The following is a 19610-nucleotide window of genomic DNA, read 5'->3' on the forward strand; positions in this document are numbered from 1 at the left end:
CTGAAGTAGCAAGAGATAAAACATAATCTTAAAGGGGAGAAATTCTCATCAGTGTTACATTTAGTTAGTGAGTTAATAGTCAGGAAATCTTGGTGATTTCTTATCTATTGTTCTTAGTGTGAAATTTAACAAAGCCATCTTCTTTTAATGATTTTGGAGCAATAGGAAGCTCTTGTCTGTAAAAGGATCTGGGAAAAATGTGAACCTCTACCTCCATTTGGAAGACCCTCTTCCTACACCCCTGTGAGAAGCATGCTGGTGACCTTATGAATTCTGACTTTAGAAAGACCGCTCTGAAATCAACGTGGAGGCTGCGCATGAGTGGGAAAGACGGAAGTCAGATGGTGCTTAATAAACGTGCATGTCTCAGAGTGTGTTCTGGGAGGAAGCTGGGAGATAACCCTCAGGTTCATTTTGAGCCTCGCTTTTGTTTCTAAGCCTTCCAATCCATGATTCCGGAATTCCATCACCCCAAGAAAAACAGCCCTTTGGTGTCTGCAGATCGGTTCCTCCCCAGAGCTCAGAGAGAAGTCTGCTGATCTGAGCCGACCTTCAACTCCTCCCACAACTCCCTTCAAGTATTCATATTGGCTTTTTAAAAATCCAAATCCTCCTCCCTCCCCCCACCAAACCCCCAGCCCCAGAGAAGAATTCAGGTCATTTCCATTCAGTGTGATAAGTCTGTACTTCATTGTATCCCTTCATTGTTATGCTTATTTCTATCTATCTTCTTTTGCCATTTTATCTTCTTCTTCTTCTTTTTTTTTTTTTTATCTTCATCAAATTCTTTTAACTTTCCGTCTTTGCCTCTGTAATTTAGAGAGTTGGCTACAGTTCTTAACTGAGTAAGTCATTATGTTCGGAGCATCTTGAATGTCTATTTATTTATTATTGGCTTAAAATAAATAATAACCATGGCCTTGCCTGATGTGCTGACCCCACACTCCCCACTGACCCGAGAACTTCTGAAGGTTCCTCCTGTTGCACTCTCATGCTGCCCTGTTAATGCACCCCAGCCCCAATCTTGGGCTCTGTTGAAATAATAATTACAGGTCATTGCTAGTTTCCTCTTACAGTATTTCTCTTCTGTTTTAGGACTCCCTTCTTTATGCTTCCTTCATGGATTTTCAGTGACAGTATCATTCTTGCTTTCTGCTCCTATCCTGTGATCTCTATTCTGATACAGTGATTGGTAGCTTCCATTACTTTCCCCAGATACCCTGAACTCTAAGAATTCCGGCCCGGGTAAAGAAGTCTTTCTTCTACTCTGATGAGTGACTAATATCTTTTCTGGGAATAGGATTCCTGGACTGACATCTTCTCTCTTAATGATCTGTAGATCCCCTCTGGGGCCTGCTGGCTTCTAGAATGGCAGGTGAATAGTTTCCTGATAGTCCGATTCTCGTTCATTTGTAAGTAACTTAAAAAAAAATTCTCTAGAATCTCGTATGCTATTTATTTCAATATTGGAATTCAGGAATTCCACCAATATATGCCTAGCTTTGTGAGGATTTTCATGAGCATTGCTTGGGACTGGGTGAGACTTTTCCATCTGTAGACTTGGTGGGGTTTTTTTGTGTTTGTTTGTTTTGCTTTTTGTTTTTTAAATTTCAGGGATATTTTTCTCCCTGTAGCTGTCTGATCATATCGTTTTCTTTGTCTTTTTCTCTTCTTTCTAGGAATACCTAATTATTCTCACAAAAGATTTTGAGTGCCTTGTTTTTTCATCATTTTGAACACAGTGGCTTTTATAACTTGCCATTGTTATTAGCAACTCCTTCAGGTGAAATGGAATATTATAGTTTTTAAATTGCTAGCAGCATAATCTCATTTCTTGGTAGAAACAGAATGTAGGTGTGTAGAGAGGACCTAATTCTCAGTTTTGCTCACTGTAAGGTACATAGACTTGTTTGACTTTAAAAAAATGGCCTCTATATTCACAGTTGCAAACTGTGCAAAACCCACAGCTTAAGCTACCGTCCTATCTTAAGGATATACATTTTATATGTAAAAGGATTTATTACACTTTGTAAATTAAAAAAAATTAAAAATCATCTGTTGCATTCAATACCCTAGGAAAGGGCTACATTTACTCCATAAAAGGTATTTCTGTGCTACCACTATTCTAATAAATTGAGTCTACCAAATGGTACTTTTTGGTCATTCTAAGTAAAATAAGACTCAAATGAAAACTCAAAACTATATTTTAGAAAGTGGAACTTAAATAGGTAGAAAATATAGAACACAAATGAAAACTGTTAGTAAAAATATGATTTTTTTTTCATTGGTTTAAAATGAAAGGTTGATCAAAACAGACCAAGATCTACAAATTCAAAGAGAGTCAAATGTTGGGGAAATGGGCTTTCTCTGGGTCACATATAATGCCTTGATGCCTGTTTCTACTTTGCTTGAGGAAAAGCTAAGAAAAATCAAGTAGTCTTTAGGGAGGACGACAGACTTAAGAATTTTGATTCTGTCAACCACTTGATCTGATAGAACCTTTTGTTTGTTTAAGTCCTGTTGACACAGGCATGGCACCTTCAACAAGCAACTGAAAATGACTTAAATGTTGCTGTTTTAAATTTGAGAAATCAAACTTTTTGCAGCCAACATTTATATTTTTCTAGGACTTGGTACCAAAAAACATCCATTCATAGAAAACAACAAACAAAGCTTCTAGTGGGCTCATAATTAAAGTTGTGTTTATTTTGTACTCCCTAGGTCTAAAGCAAATATCTCATAGTAGTTCCTGTTTGTACTTATTTAATGATGATGAAAGTTCTTGTATGTGAATCCATATTTTTACATGTCTACAGGCAGATAAGTTTCAGAATAATCATTAAAAATTTAGACCCTGTCAGAAAAAGGAGCTAGACTTTGCTACAGATTCAAATACATGGGACAGTTCAACACATAATGGTTGATGAATGAGGATGTGTAAAGAAATGAGTGTCTTCAACACAACATAATTTCATATCTAAGAAATTATTTTATATATTTTTGGCATATGATAACTTTAAATCACAGAATACATATGAGGCATCAATCTAAATAGTACTTTAAGTACTTAGGACATTAATATACCTAATACCTCTGGAAGGAAAAGAAATACCTGAACAAAACTATCCAGTCAAATTTAATGTTAAAAGCTTCTTCTTTGTAATTTCTTTTTTTCTTTTTTGTTTTTGTTCTTTAGCAAGTCTCTTTAGCTTTTACGTTGTAGCTTCTATAATGTTAGGGGGTTGGACTAGATTTTTGGACTAAAAAACTCCTTAAGAATGTGGATTCTGGTCTCAGATTGTCTAGGTTCATATCAGGGTTCCACCATAATATTGGCTCAGTAGCCTTGGGGCAGTTATTCAAGCCTCAGTTTCCTCAAATAAACGGCTGACATAAAAGGCTGTTATGAACATCAAATATTCATATATTTCATTTAATGCATTTAGCACAGTATTCTAGGCTTCAGAGAACTGGTTGAGCATTACTAGTTTGAACCTTTGCCTTTGGACTGGAGAACAATATCCAGTAAACAAAGTCTCTTGCTCTGCTTTTCTCATTCTTCTCCTCAGTCCATTGTGGGACATTTGCCAACCAGGCTCAGTCTCCATTTTTCTATGCATCCATTTATTTCATTGAGCCTCTAATATGGTCCAGGTCCTGGGATGATTTAGGTGACCATACTATAGTACTTATCTTTGTGAAGCTCATGTTTAAATGAGGAACACAGACAAAATAATTGTGATCTAAGCCCATAATGCATTCTAAATACATTGGTGTAAACTAAGTGTTATTGAGAGCATAAAGAGGAGTTTTTGAGGTCTCAGGGACCTTAAAAATGGTTTTTAAAGCGTGATGGGGAAAAAATGAATGGGGTCTCTAGAAAGATAAAGATACACTGGGATATTCTAATTTATGGGAATAGTTTAAGGATGTGAGAAGAATTGCCAAAAAGTTTAGCGTGGCTTGAACGTATGTGGTCCACAGATTGTGAAAGGAGTTTGTATAATGCTAAGACAACTGATTTATTTATTTATTTATTTATTTATTACCTCATAAGCCACCATCTAATAGAGACTTTAAACTGGGGAATGAAATACTTTTTAGAAACACAATTTTGAGAATAGCATGGAGGCTGGACTTGGAAAGGGAGAGAACACTCTGGAGAAGGTTAATCAAGAAGCTTCCATAGATGAGGGAAGATAAAAACATTCTCCTGAATTCAGGAGATAATGTTGGAGCTACAGTCAGCTGGACTCGGTGGTCAACTGGGACAGGAGAGTCAGGAAGGGTCAGATTAGTGACTCCCTTAAATGATGAGGTTTGAGTTGGAGAGTGAATATTGAGTTCAGGGTGGAAATGTTACTCTTGGTCATCAGAAGAAACCAGAAGGAGATGTTAAAGGAAATTGGAAATAAGGGATGGGAGACAAGGGAAGGGGTGGCTGAGATAAAGGCGTGGGTTATCGGAGTAGAAATGAGAGCTGGAGCCTTAAATGTAACAAGTTCACCAAGCCAATACTTTCCTTGTTTCTGTGCCCAAAGGGCTTTAGATAGCAGCTGAGGGATGGGAAATAATGTGGATATTTTTGGTTGCTAATGAAATTCTTTCTCCTACCTTTTCTGTGGAAGAGACTCAGTTCATTTAATCTCTTGTGATTTTGCTGGTAGGACAATTTCAAATCAATGACAATGAATTAACTAACAAAATAACTTGTTGAAAATTAACTACTTCATGAATATTGCTATAAAGTTTTATAACCTATTGGACATTCTTCCATTTTCACAAAGAAAGTTTTTGCTAGAAGAAAGTCAGTCTGTTATTTCTTATTATATATATAATAAGATGCACACTTGAGAGGACCAAGGATTGTTTTTATTCCTCCATACAAAGTTCCTTGGAGAGTAAAAACAATTCACACATTTAGTGTGTTTGTGTGTGTGTGTGTGTGTTTGTATGCTCTTTTGGCTTTTTTGATTTTCTCCTCACTTTTCTTCTTCACATTTTTTATCTTTCTCTCCAACAAATGTTAAGAATTTAGATCAGATTGGGCACCTGAATGGCTCAGTTGGTGAAGTGTCTGCCTTTGGCTCAGGTCATGATCCCTGAGTCCCGGGGTCAAGTGCCCCATTGGGCTCCCCACTGAGTGGGGAGTCTGCTTCTCCCACTGACCATTCCCCCCTCTCATGTTTTCTCTCTCTCACTCTTGCTTTATTTATTTATAAATAAATAAATAAATAGAATCTTAAAAAAATTAGGTCAGATTGGGTTTATTTTGCCTATCCTACCTACTGACTTCAATCACTTCTTTAGAGTATGGATGCCTTTGAAGAGCAATGTAAGTATAGAAATGATGCATGTATAAAAATCCAAGTCATAGCCAGTAGACTTACAAGAAATGACAATTCTTTTATGAAAGGTGGAAAAAAGTGGTAAATGCAGATTTTTTTTTTAAAACCAAAATTTCTTAGTAAAAGATCAAACGTAACAGAACTTAAACACTGCAATTTTTAGAACTTCACTTCTTATGTCACACTCATGTGCTGAGCTATGATAAAGCTTATTGTTTGATTACAGAAAATGTTTAATAAGCACTATCATTAATTGCAAACTCAGGAGATCTTATCTTTCTATCACTCAGATCTTTGTGAAGCTTTGTGGTTAGTCTGAGTTGAGGAGAAAAAGTCAAATTGCTGATTAGTCTCACACACTCTGCAATTGTGTGGGTTTTCTAACATGTTTTTGCCAAAAGATTTTCAGTTGAGGATAACACAGCTGCTTTTAAAGAGTCCTGGCAGGATGGGTTCTAGCAAGACCATCGGATACCGAAGAAATGGAAGAGTTTAGATATTAAAAGAACAAATTTACAAATAAACTTTCTGAGCCACAGTACAATTCTCAGGTGAATGATCTTTTCTTCCAAGTTTTTTTAAACAGCCTCCATACTGCCCTCACTCTGGAGATATGAATGTTCTTATCCCTTAAACAATTTGAAAACCTAAAGAAATCACCTAAATATAAAGACTCTGAATTTACTCTTGAAAACATTAGTCTACTGATGTCAAGAGTAATGTTATAAAAATCATAGCAGCAGTTAACAGGTTGGAACCTCTATTGGGAAGGTGGTACCCTTTAGATATGGTAGTCAATGTGATTTGTTTAAGAAGACATAGTACCTGTTTCCTAGAGTACTTATAATCTAGGAATATCAACAAGAAGTACATAGATATGGTAACAAAACAAAACCCGATACTTAATATTCAGATTTTTAAGACCCATTACCAGGATTCAAGAGAACATATTTTTATTGTGTTTTTAATAGTGGAGTAAATGCTAAAAGATATAGTGTGGCATTTTATCACAAGTCACTAACATAACATGCTGCGGTTATGAAACATCTGGGTATATTGGAAAAATCATTGGTCCAGGGGCCCTTATTGTGGCTATACATTGGGAAAATTGAAGAAGTGTGCACTCTGGAGGATCTAAATAATCAACCAGGCTTAAACTTGTCCTCTCCTCTGTAGACAAAAAAACAGTCAAGAGAATCATCAATTATCTAAACAAGCCTTTATGAATCTAGTGTATATTTATAGATAAAGAACCCGTTTCTTTGACGCTCAGACAGAATTTTCATTAGAATCTGACATTCCATTTCAGGGGATTGATTGATTGATTATACATTTTGCTTGATTATATATTTGCACGTACTTGTTTCCAGAAGAAAGACAATGTGACATAGCTAATCACGGGATCATGTTCCAGCTACGAGCTCTGTAATCCTGGGCAAGATACTCACTTTTCTGCTCCTGGTCTAGCTTGATAAATGTAAAGATAAAATGAAAGGCTTAACTGGATCATTTCTAAGAGACTTTTTGGTTTTTACATAGTTTATTCTATTCATCTCCCCAGATTTATAACATCACTGAGATCTACGTAGATATTCGTTTGTTCATCTATCCATCCTTCCAATAAATATTTATGATGACTTACTACATACAAGGTGCTATTGTAGATACTTGGGAGGGGTTGATAAATAAGATCAACAAGGTGCCTGATTTTAAGGCAGATCAGGTTATGGTGGGGTAGCCAGACAATAAACAAACAAACAAACAAACAAACCAAATAATTTTAGATAATAATAAATACTTTCCCTCAGGTACGTATGATAGAAAATGACATGGGGTCTATGTTGGATTGAGTGGTCAGTAGTCAGTGGCCGCTGAAAAAGTAAGAAGCGGTCATGTGAAGATCTGAGAGAACATTCCAGGTGAAAAGCCAACATATTCAAAGCCCTGGGGACCAGTTGCTTATGTTTGAGGAACAGAAAGAAGTGCAGTGTGGCTGCAGTACAGTGAATGACTGATAGAAAATGGTGTCAGAGAGGTAGGTGGATCATGCAGGTCATAGAAACCAGGCTAAGGAGTAGGGTTTTATTCTAAGTGAGATATATGTTTTATGAGCAAGGCAATGATATTATCTGTGAATGTTAGAAGATCATTCTGGCTTTCCTGAGGAGAATAAACGGTAAATGGGCTGGAGTGAGAGCAGAAAATCAGGAGGCTCTTGTAGTCCTGTGGAGAGAGGATGCTGGTTTGGCTCAGTTGAAGTTTAGGTGCAAGAGTAGTGGATGGACTCTACCAGACATAAAACAGAGGTACAGGAAATTAGCCCTTCTTCCTGTAGACAGATGTTAATATGATCTTATAAGAGTCAGTCTGTAGTGATCATGAAGTATCTAGCTTCATGTGGTTGCCTGTTTCCATTATACTTCCCTCGATTGTTGCTAGCGGCACTTCAACCTTAGGTTGAACCTAGAATCTTTTATGCACCGAAGGAGTCGTATAGCCTCAGACAAATAATCTAATCTGTCTGGGTCTTTAGTTGTCTGAACAAAAGAATTAGACTTGCTGTATAATTTCTAAGTTTACCAGGTCTGGTTGTTTATGACGCTGGGTGGAGTTTGAATCATGTTATAGGAAATGTGAAGGAGAAGGTGTTTATGGGGCTCTGAAACGTGGATAGTTGTCTATGAACACCTATGGGTACTGGAGATGGAGATGGGATATTAGGGAGGATGAGGAATGTATCAAAGACTGTGAGAAGGGATATTTGGAGCATGATTTTTTTTAAAGATTTTATTTATGTATTTGACAGAGAGAGAGAGAGCGAGATAGTGAGTGTGCATGCACAAGCAGGGGGAGTGGTAGAGGGAGGGTAAGAAGCAGACTCCACGCTGAGCAGGGAGCACCACATGGAGCTTGATCCCAGGACCCTGGGATCATGACCTGAGTAGAAAGTACATGCTTAACTGACTGAGCCACCAGGTGCCCATGGAGGATGATTTTATATTAAGAGGTGATATTTGAAAAAAAAAATTAAGCTGAGAGAAAAGAAGAAAGAACAAAAAGAAAGAGATTGGTAAGGGGAATACTCACAATTTTTAACTTCCAATACGGCAGAGGAACTGACCAAAAAGACCTGATACTCAACCAAAATAAACACTGGCTATAAAAATTGGTGCTGGGATACCAGCACTCATGGTTGAATGTTAGAGTTGAGATGAGAACATCCAGGGAGGGTGAAGAAGCTGCAGAAGAAGCTGTTTCTGCAGTTTAAGAAACTAATACATTTAGGTTTTCTTTATATTGTCTGCTGATCCACTAAATGCTTTAGCCACAGTTATAGGGATGATCTCCTTTTGATACTAATTTTTCACATGTCATCAAAGGCTAAGGAGCATTTATAATTGGGTATTTCAGCGTATCTGTTCTACAGGGTCTACCAGGTAATTAGGAAATAATTGATTCAATATCATACCTGACTCTTCTAATTGAAAACATTCAAATTGCAGACTTAGAGTTGTCAAAAGGTTTTCCAGATGAAAAACCTAAGCAGTGGATATGTAGAGATACAAGTCAGGTGTCTTATCACTACATTTCATAATAAAAAGCTCACCTGGGAAGTTTTTATAAACATTTTTGGTAAGATTTTATTTATTCCTTTGAGACAGAAAGATACAGAGAGAGAGAGCATGAGCAGGGGGAGAGGAAGAGGGAAGGAAGAAGCTGACTCCCTGCTGAGATGGAGCCCGATGTGGGAGCCCCACATGGGGCTCAGTCCCAGGACCTAGAGATCATGACCTGAGCTGAAGGCAGACGCTTGATCATATGGGCCACCCAGGCGCCCCTCACCTGAGAAGCTTTTAGATTAAATATGAAAAAATGAACAAGTCACACCGTCCAGCAGAAATGACACTTTGGAATCCCCAGTTACTCCTCTAATGTCAATGGCACACGACCTTGGCACTTATCTCTCAAGAAAAATTTAGGTAGTCTTCTTAGCCCTACCTAAATACTTTCATAGGGAATGTGAATGTCTCATTCATTTTCCTTTTTCCTGACTCTCTGGAATCCCTCAGTAAGATGCTGAGACAGAGAGAACTATGGGAACAACAGCAAAGTCATAGCTCTCTTAGCTGTTTGCAGTCTCCTCTGGATATACGTTGATCCTGGATCCCTAGAGAGTAAGTGTTGGAAAGAATTTTATGTTTTGGTTTTACTTCTTTATTTCTCAGATCAAGAGGCTGAAGTCCAGAAGGGTACCAGAGTCACAGACTTGCTAAAGGCAAGACAAGAATTTTCCTCTCATTTCCTCAGGAATCACGACATTGTACTTCCACTACTCTGCACTGCTGACTATTACATTTCATCTTGTGTTGGGTTACGGGTCATAGTGTGGGCACAGGGAGGAGAAGGAAAGCAGCTGACAAAACATCTTCAGAAACACAAGACAGTGCATCTCTGTCTATGTGTTTACGTGGTGGTCACAGTCACTTTTGCTCCAAGATCTCTTTGTGGCTTTCTTGCTGTCATTCTAAAGTCCTTGGGAAATGTGCTCTGAACATTTCTAAAGAAACTGAGAATGAGCCCGCTGATTTTATCATTGGCAACAGGCTATAGAGACTTAAACATCAGAACAATAGTCATGCAACATCATTTACTTTCAGATAAATAAGTCCCCAAGCAAGAAAGCCTTTCTTTGACTCTGATGTAGACTGCACTTAGGCTCATGCTATCCATTTTTTCCTTTTTTGCCTTGTGCCTATATTGCTTCCTCTATTTTTAAAATGAAACAAGCATTATTTTCCTTCTGTATTTTTAATTTTGTATTCCAGAAAAAAAATCTATACAGAAAAGCAAACGTAAATGTACAACTTAGTGAATCATTGTAAAACATTACTACCTACTCCCGTGAATCATTGTAAAACATTACTACCTCCTCCCATAATCACCACAGCTCAAGAAATGAAACATTGTCAGCGCTCAGAAGGCTTCCATCGCTGTTTTCCTTTCTGATTTCAATGCTTCCTTCCCTTCATACCAGATCATTAGGCTGCATTTTGTGATATCTGCTTAAGTTAAATATTGTTTCTATTCTTTGAGTTAGTATGTAAGAGATAATGTGCATGCTTCACTTATTGAAGTTTTTATTATGTATACCTTTACTCTTTTTCACTTTACTTTTTACTGTTACTGTCGAGACATCACCTATTAGTCTAATAGCTCCTTCTCTGGAGGTAATCAGTCTCCTTTCTATGGCTTTTTAAAGTCTTTTTTCTATGGACTTTCATTATGATTTGTCCAGACATGCATATTTTAAAAGTTTGCTTGTGATTTGTTGGGATTCTTAAATCTGGATGAGGACTGCATTTCAAATAATTTTCCAATCTAATTTTCTAGTTCACCAATTCTCTCTTTAGCTCCTATCCTAATCATAGTTACTATGGGTTTTTTTTGCCAGTTCTACGATTCTTTTTTAAAATTAGTTGTTGTTTTTTTTAGTTTCCTGTGCTTTGCAGATATTATTATAAGTTTCTCTTTTATTGCCTTAAATGTAGTAAGCTCAATTGTTTATTTTGGGTATCTTATAATTCAAATATATGATTTTGGGGGGTTTGTTTCTGTAGTCTGTTGTTTCTATTGTTTTGTTTCCTTGCATATCATTTGCAGATATTAATTATTTTAATATTTAAATATTATTTGCAGATAGGATTTGAGGTCTAGGATGTAAATTTCTTCTTCCTGGAATAGTTGCATTTTTACTCTCAGAAGCCTAAGGGTAATAATGATCCAAATCATCTAAACAAAATTCAAGGATTTGGGTTTTCTGGACTATTGAAGCGATTTGAAGATGAGCTATAATCCACATAAGAGCTGGGTTTCTTCTGGCTTAACTGTATTCCAGGACGGAAACCCTTTGAGACCCCAATTTATTGAGGAGAGGCTCTTTAGATTTCTTGCTTTGCAGACTCTAGGAGTTGAGACATACAAACAAAAGCTTGAACTTGGCAGAACAGCAAATGCTTTCAGAATAAAAGCAACTTCTGAGCTCTTCTCTTCTCTCTGGAGTCTGGTTCTCCTCTTTGTGAAAACTTGTTAAGCTTTTTTAAAAAAAAAATTTATTTATTTGATAGAGTACAAGCAGGGAGAGTGGCAAACAGAGGGATAGAAAGGGGCAGGGAGCCTGATGTGGGGCTCTATCCCAGGACCCTGGGATCATGACCTGAGCTGAAGGCAGATGTCCAACTGACTGAGCCACCCAATCACCCCTCGCTTTTTGATAATAGTTTTAGACCTTTTTGTTCAGCATTTTTGGTTGTTTTGGTGTAGGAATTTGGATCTGGACTGCCGTAACTGAAAAACTAGAACATTTGTACATATTTTCACAATCAAATCCCCACGCGGAAACTCTATTTCCCTTGTAATATTAGAACCATAAGTTAAAGACTATAGATATTAAGGAAAATAACTGTGCTAAATCTTTTTTTTTTTAAAGATTTTATTTATTTGTTTGACAGAGAGAAAGAGATCACGAGTAGGGAGAGAGGCAGGCAGAGAGGCAGGCAGGCTCCCTGCTGAGCAGAGATTCCCGATGCCCGGCTCAATCCCAGGGTGGTGAGATTACGACCTGGGCTGAAGGCAGGGGTTTAACCCACTGAGCCATCCAGGCACCTCTAACTGTGCTAGGTCTTAAATAAAATCAAGGCAACCAGTGCAAGCAGAGTTGTGGCAAATGAATCCACCTGTCTAATGCTAGTCCTCTCACGAATGGGAGTTCTTTCAGAAAGCAGTGTGGCATGTTTAGGCATTTTGGTGATGTGTCATAAAAGCAAAGTGCTAAAAATAACCATAATATTCAATCTTAGTGGAACGCTTTAACAAATTATGTATTAATACTATGTCCTAATATGTAGTCATTGAAAAGGATACTTGTGGCAACTATATAAAAAATGGGACATTTATGATATACCATTAAATGACAATAGCAGGACGCAAAGTAGTATGTTTGTTGTATATATCTGGAAGGTAAAGAGCAAATACACATAAATAGCATTCCTATTTCACTGTCGGGCTGGGCAACTTGTTTTCCTTAAACATTCATTACACTTGTTATATATTCTTTTTAGGAATAAAGGCAGAGAATTCAAAACGTAAGCAAGAAACTGTCCTGCTAATAATTTTCCCACATTTATTTGAACAGTACTCCACTGCTAGCATTAATTAAGATGGTTTACTATGTATTTATTTGTTTGCCATCTGTCTCCAATATGAAAGGGCAGGCACAATATCTGTCTGATTTTACTATGTATATATATTATTTAATACATTACATATGATATATTCATATATAACAAAAAAAGTTCTGTTTAGGTTTTTTTTTTTCTCCCCAAGGGCACATTTCTTTCTTTGCCATGTTCTTTTGGTTTTAAAATTCTTTTGTTTTGATTCAATAGAGGGGACTCTATGAAAAGAAGACATTACTTCTGTGTTCAAGTATAATTACTAGAGTAACATCTTCATTAAATGTCGTTTTTGCTTTGTTTTCTTCTTTTTTATTCAGGAGAAACCAAGGATTCTGCCAAGTCTGAGATGTTTACGTTTCGCGATGGAGGTGTACAAATTTTATGCAAATTCAGTGATACTGTCTGGCAATTTAAAATGGAGTTGCGGAAAGGGACGGAAGTGCTCTGTGATCTCACTAAGACAAAGGAAAGTGGAAACACAGTGCCCACTAAGCATCCCAAATTTTGTCAGTCTGAGTTATCGGATGATGGGGTCTCCTTTTTCCTGAATAACTTGGACAGTTCTCATGCCAGTTACTATACCTGCCAACTGTCAATTTTTGATCCTCCTCCTTTTCAGGAAAAGAACATTAGCAGAGAATATCTGAATGTTTATGGTAAGACAATGTTTTTCTTTCAGACTCAGGAGTACGTTTGCATTTTTAACAACTTTTCTCAAGAATGTAAACATGCAAATAAGTATCTTCTGTGAGTTCATTTTGGTGCAATTGATGACAGTCATTTATTATGAAAATATGCAAGGGATAACTGATTAATAATAATTAGTATTAATCAGTAATATGCAATTTGGTCATGTAGACTGCTATGTTAGAAATAGATCATGTTGTCTTTAAATTGCATATGCCATTAGAAATCAGGAAAAAAATTAAGACAAATTACCTAAATCCATGGCTTCATGGTCATTGCCTCTATTCACATAAAGTTTAGGCTTTGGTTTGTGGAGTGAAATAATTGAAAACAATAGTTTTTTTTAATTGAAGATTTTACTTATTTATTTGCCAGAGAGAGTGCATGGGGGAGAGAGAGAGGGAGAGAACAAGAGTACAATCAGAGAGAGCAGCAGGCAGAGGGAGAAGCAGGCTCTCTGCTGAGCAAGGAACTCGATGGGGTACTCGATCCCAGGACTGTGGGATCAGGACCTGAGCCGAAAGCAGATGCTTAACCAACTGAGCCACCCAGGCATTCCTGAAAATAATGGTTTTATACCATTACTGTTCCTACTTACTTTTCTGCAAAAATATAGACCAAAAAAGCCCTTTCTATTAACCCATTTATAAACATATATGTGCATAGAGTCTTTTTTATGTTTTAGCTTTTAAATTCTTGCTATGGCACTGAGAGGATGTTATTTACAATTTATTGGATTCCATGATTGTAATGAAGCCAAGCTTCATTTGATTAAGTCACTTTTAAAAATTTGGTAAAAGAACCTGTGATTCAGGACTGAAAGAGGAGATCTGATTCTCTCAGTTTTCCCTTAACACATCTCTTTTCCAACCCAGAATCACAGACTTGCTGCCAACTGAAGTTCTGGTTACCCATAGGATGTGCAGCTTTTGTTGGAGTCTATATTTTTGGATGCGTATTTCTTTGTTGGCTTACAAAAAAGGTGAGCGATGTCATTTTTTCTTGCATTTGTTTTTACTGAAGAATATCAGTAGTTATTTACTCCTCAAAGCACATATTGCTCTAGCCAGAGTAATTCGATTAACAGTCAGACAATTTCTTTTTCACAAGATATGCCTACTAATTAAACTACTAACTTGGCAGAGAAGCTTATTTATTTTACAGCTGCTTCAGTCTAAAAAAGGATTGATGGCTTACAGAGGGAGCTGTTATTGTTATCATTCAAAAAAGAGAAGGGAATTGGGGCCAAGAAAACACAAAAAGGCAGGACAAAGATTGAAACATAAAAATAGATGCTTCTGATTTCTAAGAATTATTACATGCAGGCTGCATTTGAGTTTAAGTTTTCAGAGCCAGGGCAAAGATGAAACTGCCAGTTTTAATGTTTCCCTGAACTTGTCAATTGAACAATCAGCGAGAAAGTCTTATAAGGTTCCAGTAGTAGCTGAGAAGGAAATGATCAGCTTCTTCCCATGGTAAGTTATTAGGACTCTGTTTTTAAAGAACAGCACAGAAAAGCTAGGGAGATAACTCAACAAGGACAAAACAATCTCTCTGTGCTGGGGATATTCTTTTCAGCTTTTCACAATAGAGAGTCTCAATGGAAGAATTTAACATCATTTTCATATGACACAAGTATACGAACACCCAAGTATATCCACCGTGTGATCATTGACCAGACCGTGGGTATACCTGTGCCAGAATGGAATGTGGAAAGAAAGAGAAAGAAGGAAGACAGTGAGATAGGGCCCATGATCTAAATCTACAGAGGAAGAAACAATCAAAACAAAAATGAGGAAGAAAATTGGGCAGAAAACTCTTTATTTAAAGCCCTTTTCATATTGTTTTCCCACTTAGCCACGGATCAGGAGCCTGAGTCATAACCTAACAGTTTTGTCACATACCACTTCAACTAAGAATACAAACAGTAAAGGGGGAAAAAAAAAAAAAAAAAAAAAAAAGACCAGGGAGACCAGGGATGGAGATAAGGAAGAGCAGATGACAAACCATGCTTCTGAATTTTCTTCCAGAAATATCAATCCAGTGTGCATGACCCTAACAGTGAATACATGTTCATGGCAGCAGTGAACACAGCCAAAAAACCTGGATTCACAGGTACCTCTCCATCCGGGGCTTTGGGCAGAGCCGTGTGTTCTTCACATTAACTCTGGAATTTTCATTTTTTATTTTAGAGGACGGGCCAATGTCTCTAAGGCCCAATTTTAGATTTTCCGTGAAATTCTGAATTTTCACTTTAAGTTTTTACTTTCTGCAGTACATTGAAAACAAACGTTAAGTCTGTAAATCACTATTAAAAGTAAACAAGCAGAAGATTCACAAGCCACTGCTGTATCAAGGCAGTTTTCCAACGAGTATTTCAAAAACTGAGATGATTCTAAGTCTTCCTTGGGAACAAGTTCTTTAAGTCACCTGAGGAACATTTATTAGGTTTTGATGAAGTGCAAATTACTGAGTTGAGGCATGGGAGATACACAAACATGTAGAGGAGTGTTGGGGGCAGAGATTTGGAAGAAAGATCTGGGCTGGTGCTCCCCAGGGGAAGGAGAGGAGTCGGGGAGCCTGGTGTTATCTGATGAAAAGAAAGTACAAGGTCAGAGAGTCTGGATGACGGCATAAGGCCAGTTAGGTGTGACTTTGCTTTTTTCCATTCAGAGTGAACATTGTCAATTTGAGGGTTGTTAAGCATAGAGCACCTAGAAAGTTTGAAGCATCCCTTGTGGAAAATTATAAGTCCTATGCCTTTGAGGTTGGGATGAGTTGAAGGACGTAATGAGGAAGTTTCTAAATTTTTGCCACCGTTCAGTGGTGAAGGACTTGTCTACAAGTCCGTGGATGCAAACAGCATTTGTAATCATGGACTTAAAGCATGGGAGCAGAGTTAATCCTCCTTCAGTCTAACTGTTCATTCATTGGGTGAGAGAATCAATTATGTCCAGGGTGTTCAGTGATTTCTTTTGCTCCCTAGAGATTTCCTACCATAGCTTTGTGACTAGCAAAGAGTGTGTGTTTCATGGCTTTGCTGTTGAAAACAACAACTTTTCTTCTAATCTCCCTGCTGATGATAATGTGTCCATTTTAGCTCAGATCCCTGAAAGCAGACCCTGAGACAGAGACTTGAGTTTATAAGTAGTTTATTTGGAAGGTGGCCCTAGGAAAAAAGGGGTGAGGGCGCAGGGAATATGAGATAAGCAAAGAGGAAAAGCAAATCAAGATTGTATTACTGAGATCTCAGCTGGAGGCCACAGAACCTCTGAGAAGTGTTTAGATGTCTCCCAGAATTGTTCTTCTCAAGGATGGCAGGTGAGGTATCTATCTACTGGCTTGGGGTTGCCTGCCAGAGCCTCCTGGAGCAATGCTCTATGCTTGGAACGGTGTCTCACAAGTCTTCAGAGGAAGCCCTGAGGTAGAAAGCAGAGAAAGGCATGGTTCTTGTGCTAGAATGGACAGCATGTGCCGAAGTGTCTACCCAGGCTGTGGCTGAACCACAGGTGGGAAGTTTCACAGCCCACCTACCAAGTGTAATAACTGAACATGACCAGAGTGCAAACTTCTTGAAGGAAGGTAGGATCTCTCTGTATTCTGAAACCACCAAGCAGTCACAATTTCAAGAAGAGCATGACTCAGTTGCTAATATTTATTGTATGATAATTATATACTTAATATCATGCTGAGTAATCCGTGTTGGGTAGAGGGAGGGGAGACTCAGGACAGTCCTCGTGTGCAGTCTGTAATGTCATTGGGAAAGCTGATGTGTTTGCAGAGAGGGTGGAATCATGTGAACATGTCAAAAGTACTCAATTAAGCAAAGTGTAGAGTTCAGATAATGTCTATTACAAGAGTCAAGAGTGGGCTGGGAGAAACTTCACGGAAAATGTGGAACTGATGCTGAGTCTTGAAGCACACAGAAGAGTTTGGATGGCACGTGTGTGTGTACAGGAGGCAGATCAAAAGGACAAACATGTTGAGGGGAATTGGAACAGAGTGCTTTTAAAAATGTTATGCTGCATGTTGTTATAGGTACGACTCATAACTTGGAACTCTGTAGCACCCAGGCATGAACCACGCTGGTCAGCTCCCCCGTGACATGAAGTGCAAGATTCCCACATTCCCTGGACCATGGAGAGTAACACTTGACTGGAGTACATACATCTTCTGCTGGTGTTTTGTTCAACCTGGATCAGTGACTCTATCAGTCCAAAGGGATTTTAACGGGCTGCTTCAGTACTGTTGGGTTATCAAAACACCTTCTTGCAACACAAGGCCAGCTCATGTGTGCTCAGCACACAGACTTCACTGGGACGGAATTCCTATCCTCATCCCTGCTTCTAGCAATGCACCAGCGAGTAAAACAAACACGGCTACCGATATTTTTAAGAGAGGCTGAGAGTACTAAATCTGCAAAGCAAATGGGCAGCTGAGGGCCAGTATCTGTTTGCATTTCACTAACAGACTACCTCTTCTTCCTGTAGGAATGAGCATTCCTTTTTAATGAGATACTGGAGGGAGATGCTTCAAAATTCGTTAGTTTATTTCTGAGGTGTGGACATGTAACCGTACTTTAAAATCCATTAGTACACGGTACTCTTTTCAAACTTCTGAACCCCAGTCTCCCACTCCAAGGTTTAGATGCCCTCGTCTGCCTTCAATTTTCCTTTTTAAAATATTTCTATGCAACCACTTGACAGACATTCTGAGTAAGGATCTAGATCTACATTTCCCCCCTCTACTTCTCAATAAAACACATATAATACATACTTAGTTGCAGCCTAATGAATATCATTTGCCTATATTCTTCCTATAAGAATATTTTTGCTCCAGAAAGACATCTTATTTTCCCAAATTCAGTAAAAATGATTTACTTTGTGGACTTATTTTGACCACAGTAGTGGTAAAAACAAACAAACAAACAAACAAAACCCCTACACAACAAAACATTGCCCAGAAGCAGAAGGGATGTTACTGTATGATTCTATTTTCTACCATTAGCTATGTTTTCATGGTGCTATTAATAACAAGCCAGGCTGTTTCTGCAGAGCATATTAAAATTGCAGAACAAAAACTACCAAAATCATCTTTCCCTTTCAAGCATTGTCCTGGAGAAAGAGCCAATGATTCACTCAGCAGAAAGCTATAGTTCCTGGAGGTCACTTCCCAACTAAAGCCCAGGGGTCAACGTGGCTATACAGGTTGAAATGATCCTATCAGCCTGGAGCAGCCCTCCAGACATGGGAAGGAATTTGAAGGGTTGAGAGACTCCCATGAGCCAAGGACAACCATCTGCTCTCACCCCCAATGTCAGAAGTCACTCTGGGGATCACGGCGAGTCTGCCTGCGTTTGTACTTCTGAGCTCTGGGAGGAAGCACAGATGTCTCAGGGAACATCAGTATGATTCCCTCTCCTAGGAAACATTCAGCCTGGAATATGGCCCTGGCCCTCAGGATAGGCTTCCTTTGAATACAATTTCGTTGGAAAGATTCCTAAATACTCATAATATGTGATTGGTCTTAGCTGGGTTATTTTCTCCACTTCCTGTTTGCATGCCCAATGTTTCTGAAGCAGCCAGTGTATGGACAATGATATTTTTAACTTTAGGTCAAATGGCGTTGTTTAGTAGTGTTAAAATTTGTAGGTGCCTGCTTCTAGCATACCTTAAAAGTGAGACCAGGTATGTCATTATGCACACTTAGGTTGTTGTAAGCGTGTATAATGCTGGATGTGTACAGTACAGTACTGCATTCGTAATTTGAATCAAGTATGGGATTCTGTTTCCAGCTGACTTGGACAACCTGGGTTGGCTCCGCAGAGGTGTTCCCAAAGTGGCCTGCAGCTTGCTGGGTGAGGGGTTGGAGTGGGGAGTGGAGCCTTCACGTGGGGTCCACCTGGCCTGGTGGTCCAAATTGGGGATCTGAAGCATTCTCCTCCTCAGCACTGGACATTTCAAAGGGAATTATTAAAAGATACAATTTCTGTGAAATAAAGACTTGTTTTAAGAGGAGCTATTCATGAACTAGATTTTAGCAGTAGTACGAAACTAAGGAATAAATGTTTGATATTCAGCAACTGAAACTACCTCACAGTGTTTTTTTGGGGGGACAAAAATGGTTGCCTCGCAAACTAGAGCTTGCAAACTTGACCTTCTTGAAGGTATTATACTGCTCGGAATAGTCCCTCTTTGTTTTTTCTTTTTCCTTTTTAAATGTTGAAATAACCACAGACTTGTAAAAAAGCTGAAAGTGTAGCAGAAGGATTCTTCTTTTCCTCAGTGACTTTCTGGCCTAATGCCCTATTCACCTCTGAACAGTGTATATTTCCTAGAGA

General features: G+C 38.3%; 1 protein-coding gene across 1 annotated transcript in view; it reads left to right on the forward strand.

Moving 5' to 3' along the window:
- ICOS (inducible T cell costimulator) overlaps positions 1-19352 on the forward strand; it is a 55502-nt gene extending 36150 nt beyond the window's left edge. The window contains exons 3-6 of the mRNA XM_044241393.1: positions 12901-13239; positions 14146-14252; positions 15301-15385; positions 17309-19352. Coding sequence (XP_044097328.1) covers positions 12901-13239; positions 14146-14252; positions 15301-15385; positions 17309-17349 — 572 coding nt within the window. The 3' untranslated portion in view covers positions 17350-19352. The remainder of the gene's footprint in view (positions 1-12900; positions 13240-14145; positions 14253-15300; positions 15386-17308) is intronic.
- Positions 19353-19610: the final 258 nt, after the last annotated feature.

Source organism: Neovison vison, chromosome 3, assembly GCF_020171115.1.
Source record: "Neovison vison isolate M4711 chromosome 3, ASM_NN_V1, whole genome shotgun sequence".
Classification (NCBI taxonomy): Eukaryota; Metazoa; Chordata; class Mammalia; order Carnivora; family Mustelidae; genus Neogale; species Neogale vison.